At 49.5% G+C, this 8734-nt stretch overlaps 1 protein-coding gene across 1 annotated transcript; it reads left to right on the top strand.

Moving 5' to 3' along the window:
* The first annotated feature begins 7932 nt into the window (after positions 1 to 7932).
* On the top strand, positions 7933 to 8517 carry LOC147991092 (uncharacterized). Its single transcript, XM_087536561.1, has one exon. It carries the CDS (start codon positions 7933 to 7935, stop codon positions 8515 to 8517), a length of 585 nt encoding a protein of 194 aa, XP_087392687.1.
* The last annotated feature ends 217 nt before the right edge of the window (positions 8518 to 8734 follow it).

Here is an 8734-nt window from a genome sequence, read left to right as displayed (position 1 = left end):
CCCTCCGTCTAGGTGTATAAGTCTTCCCTCCTTCTTGGTCACGGTGCACAACCAAAGATGACTTATTGACCTAGACAGAGGGAGTAGCACAGTCTACAAGCATATATCGAGAGAGACGTGTAGTGTGATAGTATATAGTAAAGTTTGTGCTATATGCACGTACTTGCAAAATGCGTACGAATACACAAGGTTTCCAAACTTTTCCTTTTACATACTTAATTAAGGACGCTAAAAATTCCTGAACTTTCGGGATTTATCATTTGCGTCCCAAAACTAATGAGATCGCCTGACGAAACAAAAATTATACTCCTCCTAAAAGCCACGACGCTCGCAGGAGCGCTTGCGGCGCGCCACGAGTGCCCTGGTGCGCGGCCGTTTCCCAGCGCGCCGACACAACGCCTCTTCCTCAGCCTCGCAACTCGCGAGGTGCTGATTGGCGGCTTGCCGACGGGCGAGCGCGATCTCACCAGTGTGGTGATCCGGCGCCAACAGGTACTCCTCCTCGCTGGAAGCGTGCACCTGGTCCACGTACCGCCAAGTGTAGATGAGGCGCTTGGGCCCGACTGCACTCAGGGTGTCGGCACGGGCGTCCTCCGCCACCCTCACGGCCCTCGCACGAGCCTTTTGCCAAAGAGCCAATTGCCTGACTCTCTCGGACGCGACATAGGCCTCCCAGGCAGCTTGTTCCACAGTGCGCTTCTCTTCCTCGGCCTTCTTCTCCACCTCTATTTTGGCACGCTCTGCTGGAGGCAAAGCCTCCCACAAGGCGACATCCATTTCTTTCCAAATCTCCTCAAGGCTGGGGGCCTCGGCGGGCGGCACGGCGTTCTCCTCGTAGCGGGGACCCGACGCGTCCTCCGGTGCGCGTGCTGGCGAGATTGGGAACACCGACGCGTCCACCTCGACGTGTCGCGGCGAGGAGCGGAACGCCGACACGTCCTCCTCGACTAGTGGCGGCAAGGAACAGAACGGCAACGCGTCGCGTCGCGGCGAGGAGCGGAACAGAACACCGACGCATCCTCCTCGACTAGTGGCGGCGAGGAACGAAACGGCGATGCGTCGCGTAGCTGCGAGGAGCGGAACACCGACGCGTCCTCCTCGACTAGTGGCGGCGAGGAATGGAACGGCGACGCGTGACCGTCCGCGCGGTGCAGCGAGGGGCTCCTAGGGCTTGGGAGGGGCGATGCCATGGTGGTCGACGTGAGAGGGAGGGGGAGGAGATAGTGATGAACGTGAACGTGAGGGGGGGATATAGCGATGTCGTGGGAGGCGCAGTATTTATAGCCAGCAATGGCACACCTACGTAAGATATGGACTGAACTGCACTTACTTAACTGCAGGTCCAGTTGCGTCACTGACATGTGGGCCAGACCCCTGTTGGGCCCATATGCAAGTGACCCAATGCACCTGCAGTTAAGTAATAGCTACGTGGGCATATTTGTTGGAGTAAATTACGGGGGAGCAAAGGGGTGGAAATATTGCTGGTCACGACGGATTGGACGAGCGTGGGGGGAAGGAGAGTCATGCATGCAGATTTTTTCACACGGGGTGGAGTGGTGGGACCGCCGGAGGGAGAAGGAGAGTTTGGCAGGCATATTGTTTCCACACATGGAGAGGAAAAGATTTGGATACGAACGGGCTTCCTGCAGGTATGGGGAATGATGCATAATAAGTCATCTTGCATGCGGGCTAGGTATAGTCTCAAGTCATTAAAAACATACACGCCCCACACATGTTCATATTTCAAGGTGCACTAAATTATTGCATGCGATGATTAAGGCTGGCCATAATGGTGGTATATTAGCTGGTATCATGCACACGGGAATAGCAAACATGTTTATGTGGCAAAGAATTAAAGAAGAGGGGGGGTTAGAGTAACTAGTGTTCATGCATGCATTGGTAAACACATTTTTTTGTGAAGAACAACAGCACTAGTTGAGTACTTTTGCAGACTTCAAAAACTATTCCACCGCCTCTACAATCTTGCTAAGAGTAGGTGAAATTTTTGAATCGAGCCCTTTAAACTAGAAGGGAGGTAGTGGTACTCTAATAGCTAACCTTGTTGTGATGACAAGATAGGACATGGCACGCACCTGGACGGAGGAACTAGTCTGCATTGTGCATTTAAGTTTTGTCTGAAGTCAATGTACCTCTACTTTCACCAGACTTATAGAAAAATGTGTCAACATTCACAATGTCAAATCAATATTTTTACACTCATTATAAAACGTAGTTCTTATACTCATTATAATCAGTATTGTAGATATTGATACTTTTAGTATAAATTTGGTCGTGGGATTTCATTGATGCCTGTCAAAGCGTGGAGGAAGCGGAGCTTAGGGCTTGCATTGTCGGTCTCTACATAGGTATTTCTCTTCATAATCCTGTAACTTTAGAGACTGATTGCGCTTTTGTGGTAGCGTCTCTTGCATCGGGGGACTATGACAGGTCTGCTATGCGTGACCTGAACATGAAAGCGTTGAGCATCTCGAAGTTGATCAACAATCTTCAATTGTCAAAGATTAGCCGTTCGGCCAATAAGGTGGCACACTTAATCGCTAAGTATAGCTTTGACAATAGATTAGATGGTATTCTTGTAAATAACGTACCGCCCTGTGTGGTGAATATTGTATCGAATCAGTGTACCGGTGTGGCTGGTTAATTAATATAAGGTGGTGTTCAAAAAAAATATAAATTTTGTCAAACACTTTGCAAACGGTTGACGGGAGTAAAAAGGACCAGAGGGAGTATCATGCATGCGGAGTAGGCAAAACAAATTGCTTGTCTAAAAAAAGGCAAAAAATGCTCATTTATAGTTGGTCGAAGTCTCAAAGGGAGCGACCGCGCGAGGGAGGCGAAGGTCATGGGAGGCGCGACGTTTGACGGAATTAAGTGAAGTTACATCCACGCGCCAGCATGGCGTGCGAACAGGCAGAAGCTATACCGTCAGGCCTACAATATGGGTCTAGTAGACATGACATCTAGTGGGTCCCGCATAGTTCTCGAGAACCCTTTGGGGGCTTGCAGCCGTTTATCCACCGGGCAAGCCAGCAACCCCATGCCATTCGCACGCCCTACTCGTCTCCGTCTTCTACCTTACAATGGTTCGCTCCCAGTTGTCCCGTCCTTTCACATTAGTTCACTCCCAGTTTTTTTTGCGGGGTACAATAGTTCAACTTCTCCTAACCCTCCTCCAAAATCCATGGCCTCCCAAATCTCCATGGTCGCCGCTGAGTACCAGGTTAGATCCATCACCGGCGATCAGTTCATCGTCATCTACACACGTGGATCCAAGACGGTGAAAGCATGGCTTGCTCGCTTCCTACGCATGTTCAACAGTTCAACGGATGAGTGGGTCGCTGGGCTACATGTTGAGTACACCACAGTCCTGGGACGAGAGGAGGATCTAAAGGATGAAGAGAGGAAGAAGCCCGCCGTGATCCAGGTTTGTGTACATAACGTTGTCTACCACATATGCCATGCCGACGTTGAGTGGCAGGATTTTAAGAACTTCCTCAAGGACAAAAGAGTGAAATTCGTTACTGTAGGCTTTAAGAACGACAGGGATGTCCTGCGTCGGATAGGTCTCGTTGTAGGCCAGCCCTTCGATCTCTAGAAGGCAAGCCTGGTCTCCTCCTCTCAACCTTCAATGCTGACCCTGGCAGCAGCCATGATTGATCCTTCGTATGCTAAACTGAAGAAACCTCATCACGAGTTTCATCATGCATGGGAGTCAAAGACATTAGATGAAGATCACATCATGTACGCAGCAATGGATGCTACCTTTGTTCAAATATCTACAAGGGTTGGACGAAGAAGCAGAGCCCAGTGTCCGGTTCAAGCAAAGAAGCGTCGGCAAAGAGGAAGAGGAAGAGGGACGAGGACGAAGTCGAGGACGTGGACTCGGACTCCGAGTAGGTGGCAGTGTCGTCGCTCATGCTGGTTCTACTGCAGTATCAAGCGGACTAGTTGCTTAGTTTATTTTCAAGGGTGTGTTGTGCTGAGGCCCCAGCAGAACTATGTTTATGTTCTTTCTCGTTATTTGAACTCTTTAGTACGTACAGTAGTACTAGTACTATGTCTTACTACTGTTCTTCTTGCAGTTGGTACTACTGCTCGTATCTTCGTGTTCCTACTGTACTTAATACGTTTGTACTAGTAGTATAATTTGGGTCAGTCGATTTGTGAAAGAAGTTCGATGGAGCGAAGGAAGAAGATGGCAGAAGAGGTGGAAGAAGCCCTTCTAGCCATCCATGTTGCATCAAACGGCTCACATGAGTCGACTGACTCAAATTGCTCCTTCAGATTGCAGGATCCACGTGGCATTCAAGGTCTCGAAGGTAGATTCCACATCTGCACCCGGTTTGCGGGCTCGACGCGCGCGCGACCGGCTTCCGCCGCGACAGCCACCATGCGCGCCTCCTCCGCGTGGGCAGAGACGACAATGACATGCCAGTTCCTCCTCGCCGGCGTGCTGCAGCACGCGCTCGTCCTCCTCTTCGTACGCTGCATGCATAGACGCGGCTCCACCAGCTGCTCACGTGCTTGGCAGTGCGGCGGCATCGCGAGGAGGGACTGCAGACGACGTGAGTGGGCGAGCCTTCGGCTTCATGGCACAGGGATGGCGGCGACACGGCGGTGATGGGCGAGAAATTGTTGGTCGGAGCAGGCGGGCGCCGGCATGCGCAACAGCGGCGGCGGCATATTGATGAGTGCACGTGTGGGAGCTTACTTTAGTTTTATATATAAGGTTGGTCAAACTTAAAAGAAAACCGTACTAGTACACGTAAACATTAGACTTAGGCAGTGCTTTAATTAGTTAGTACCACAGCCACGATACGGAATCCTATGCAAGCGCGTGAACCGCGGCCGCGCGGTCGATCGAATGGTGCGTCACCGTGTCGCGCTCGAAGGACATCCACCGAACCTTTTTGTGTGTGTGAAAACAATCCTCGAATATTACTCAACTTTTTTTCCTGTGAAAGTTCTTGACGCTGCAATATTTCCATATATTTGAATTGAGCTCATGTTCGTGTTTATTTGGATTTGGACGTTTTAGGTGCGGCCTGGTTTTTTTAATATTGATTTTGTGTGTGTGACTGAGAGAGAACGTGTGTATGTGTCCATATGTGTGTTGTGGCACAAGGGCAATGTGGAGACGGTGTGCGTGTGATACAGACATAGAGAGATGTGAATGTGCAAATGATCATGCATGAGTGAGACATAGACAGATGTCGATACATTGTGTATACATGAGAGAACGGTCTTCTAGCTTACTTGTGTGTGTGTGAGAGAGAGAGAGGGAGAGAGAGAGACAGAGAGAGGAGCATCCGTAACACAACAACCATCTCTCTCGATTCGTCCGTCCCTCGCACGGTCGCATCCAACACATGCATCAATGCGCACATTTTGACATCCTCACCCGGCCCCTGCCCACCTCAAGGCCCGCACAATCTTCATGAATACCCATTTCTCTCCTTAGGTTTGTTTTCTCTCAATATCTGACACACACACACACAGAGAGAGAGAGAGACACACACGCAGCACAACACACACACACACTCCCCCGAGCACACAATTCATCCCCATCCAAGGTTATACGGCGACCACTCTCGCTTGTGCTTCTTTGCACCCCAACATGCACAACACCTCAATCTTCAAAGAGGGCATCGAGCAGATCGAAGACGGCGACCACACCGCGCTAGAGAATGCGGGGTCATTTGGAAGCAGGGTGATGTGACAACGGCTGACTGACTCCTCCCCCACCCTCTCTCTCTCTTGCACAAAATTACCAATCCCTCTCTCCCCCACACAAAATTGTCAATCCCTCAACTCACGAGATCCTTCCCATCTCGTCCATGTTTTTCCAGCTCTCTCATCAAACATGTTGTCTCTTCTCCTTCCACGTATACAGAATCCAGATGCACACGCATCTCATGTATATTACATGTATCCATCTTTCTCACAGACCTAACTTCTTCCTCTCTCTTTCTCTCTTTATCTCTCTCTCTGTCTCGTTAGGTTTGTCTCCTACTCTATCGTCCACATACATACAATCTTTCCCGCCCTATCTGCTCCATCTTCAAAAGCTCTCTCTGCATGTTTCATTCACACATTGGGATATGTCAAAATGTTGCTTCTATAATGGCTGATGTAGAGTTATGGTTGTTTTTGTTGCATCCTACAAAGTAATAACTATGAAATGCATTTAGATTCTCATTTGAATGGGATTATGTGAGTTTGAGCATGTTGTGAAGTACTATAGACCTTGTATACATCTTGGGATTCAACAATGATTGTAACTAATGAATTGTATAGACCATTACATTCGAAGTCAATAGCCTAATATATTTATTTCACAATTTCAACAAATGATTAGTTCACTACAAACTAAGAAAACAAATGTATACTCCCTCCGTTTTTATTTAAGTCCGCATATTAGCATTGGTCAAAGTCAAGTTTTGTAAACTCTCAGAAAGCTTATAACAAAAAATATTAACATATACAATAACAAATAAATACCATTAGATTCATTATTGAATGTACTTTCACATCATACATATTTGTTATGGTAAATGTTTATATTTTTCTATAAACTTGCTCAAACTTTAGGAAGCTTGACTTCGGTCAAACCTAATATGCAGAGTTTACTACTACTACTCGCTAGTTGCTTAGCCGAATCACTCAACACGCCACACGGGGAGTCCAGTGTCACAAAATTTTGAGGTCGGCGGGAAAATCTCCCGCGACCCTGATTCGAGCAGTGGGAAGTTAGCATCATAGCCTTCGGAACAGGCCTACGGATGACGCTTGGTAGGGGGCTGTTTTCGTAACTTCAGGTTCACCCTACCCAGCCAACCCCACCCCGGCACCCGGAGTAGTACACCTGAATACTCCCCATTTTCTATCCCCACCGCAAAATAGACTTCTCCACGGCACCGCGGCCTTCGTGCTCCTCCCCTTTACATCGGTGCACTCGTCCACCGCAGCGCATCTGCCTCATCGACGACCTCGTACGCCGCACTGGAGCCAGCCCACTGTCGTCGTCGTACACGGAGCCTCTTCCCCGACATCGTCTTCCACGGTCTCGGATCTGCTTCCCGGAAGCCGACGCCAAGCGCAGAAGTACCACCGTCGTGGACAATGAACTGACTCCCGTTGCCGACCATGACTCATAGAGGCCGCCGCGACCATCGTTCTCCTCCTCGATTGGTAATGTGTGTATTGAATCACTTAGCAATACATGTGCAGTTCCAATTTTGTTCATACCTACCCTTCAAATTTCCTGGGTGCTATTGTTCCCGTAAAAGTAATTGGTTATAGCCTCCATTGTCCAACAGAATATCAGCTTGTAATTGTGCGTCGCTCCTGTATCGCACTGTGCTTGGGTAGGTTTTTCATCTGCAACCAGTAGTGTGGCAAATGATGGAAAGGTTTTTAGAACTAGCAAGATGCCCATGCGTTGCACGCATCAAGATGCATTTGTATGAGTAGTTTATCTTGTGGGAAAAAGGATGAACGAGGGAAGGCCTTATTTGCAAATCTGGAGAGGGGTATGGGTATCTTTTTGCAAAATTCCCATTTGTTTCCTTCCTATGTGTCAGATATAAATCGGACGGCCTATATTGCAAGAAAAAAAGTATAGAGAAAAAAAGTAGACAGTAAAGGAAGTAGAGATAAATATTAAATATAAAATATAAAATAAATATAACAGTAGAGAAGAGAGTAGAGATAGCAGAGACATCGGGAAAGGATCGCGCGCGCGGGAAAAAGCGGTCGGGCATGCGCTAGTTTTGGCACGCGGCGTCCGGCGCGCTTTATAAAATCCAATGCCCTCCCACCGCTCTGTGCCTTGCCACCGCTCTCTCCACGCTCTGTGCCTCGCCACCGCTCTCTCCCCACTCTTTTTCGCCTCGCCGCCGTCGCGCCACCATGCCGCCGCATCGCCGGGAAACTTGGGGATACCGTGGCGTCTTCGCGCGCCCCTCCGGCGGCTTCTCCGCCGAGATCCGGTTTCGCGGGATGCGCCTCGGCCTCAGCAATTTCGACAACACCAACGAGGCCACCCACGTGTACGACGCGGCGGTGTGGCACCTCCGGCGGCCTCATAGAACATTGAACTTCCCCAACGTGCCGACGCGGGAGCGGGCGCAGGAGCTCGCGCCTCTGCCGCGGCTTAGCACCGACGAGGATCGTCAGGACAACCGGAGGCGGGAGCACCGTCTCGGCATCGCCGAGATGGACGAGGAAGCCATGGCGCTGTGGCGCCAACACTTCCCGCGGGACATCATCAACGAGCGCGAGTTTTACGCGCAAAGGAGGGCGGAGAGGGATAAGAGGAGGGCGAAGCGAGCCGCCTATCGCGAGGACAAGCATAGGCGAAAAGTAGACGCTCAATTCAACATGAGGCTAGGAGCAGCATCACCCTGGGAATCCGACGACGATCGGTATCTTCACGCCTACAGTCAGACGTCGGAGGAGGACATCACCGAGGAGGAGTCGGACGACGAGGAGTAGTTGAATTATCTTTTTTTTATCTATCTATGTTGAGAACTATCCTGTACTCTCTAGTATCTACTTCTCGATCTCAGCACTGTAAACACTTTTTTAAAGCGCCGCGTGTTGCAATTCTGTTGGAGATGCTCTAACATGGCAGACGAGTGCTTTAATGTTGCCCACAAGATGCGCGAGTATTACTAGTAGTATATTTTTCTTGCCATGTTGAGATTTTAAA

This window comes from Triticum urartu, chromosome 1A (genome assembly GCF_056163025.1).
Source record: "Triticum urartu cultivar PI428250 chromosome 1A, HENAU_Tu73, whole genome shotgun sequence".
NCBI classification, from domain to species: domain Eukaryota; kingdom Viridiplantae; phylum Streptophyta; class Magnoliopsida; order Poales; family Poaceae; genus Triticum; species Triticum urartu.
The sequence above is the reverse complement of the archived record's forward strand: the minus strand, read 5'-3'. Positions and strand labels throughout refer to the sequence as shown.

Bases quoted from the DNA above. Each gene is read 5' to 3' on its own strand.
- LOC147991092 (XM_087536561.1), top strand. From the start codon at position 7,933: ATGCCGCCGCATCGCCGGGAAACTTGGGGATACCGTGGCGTCTTCGCG.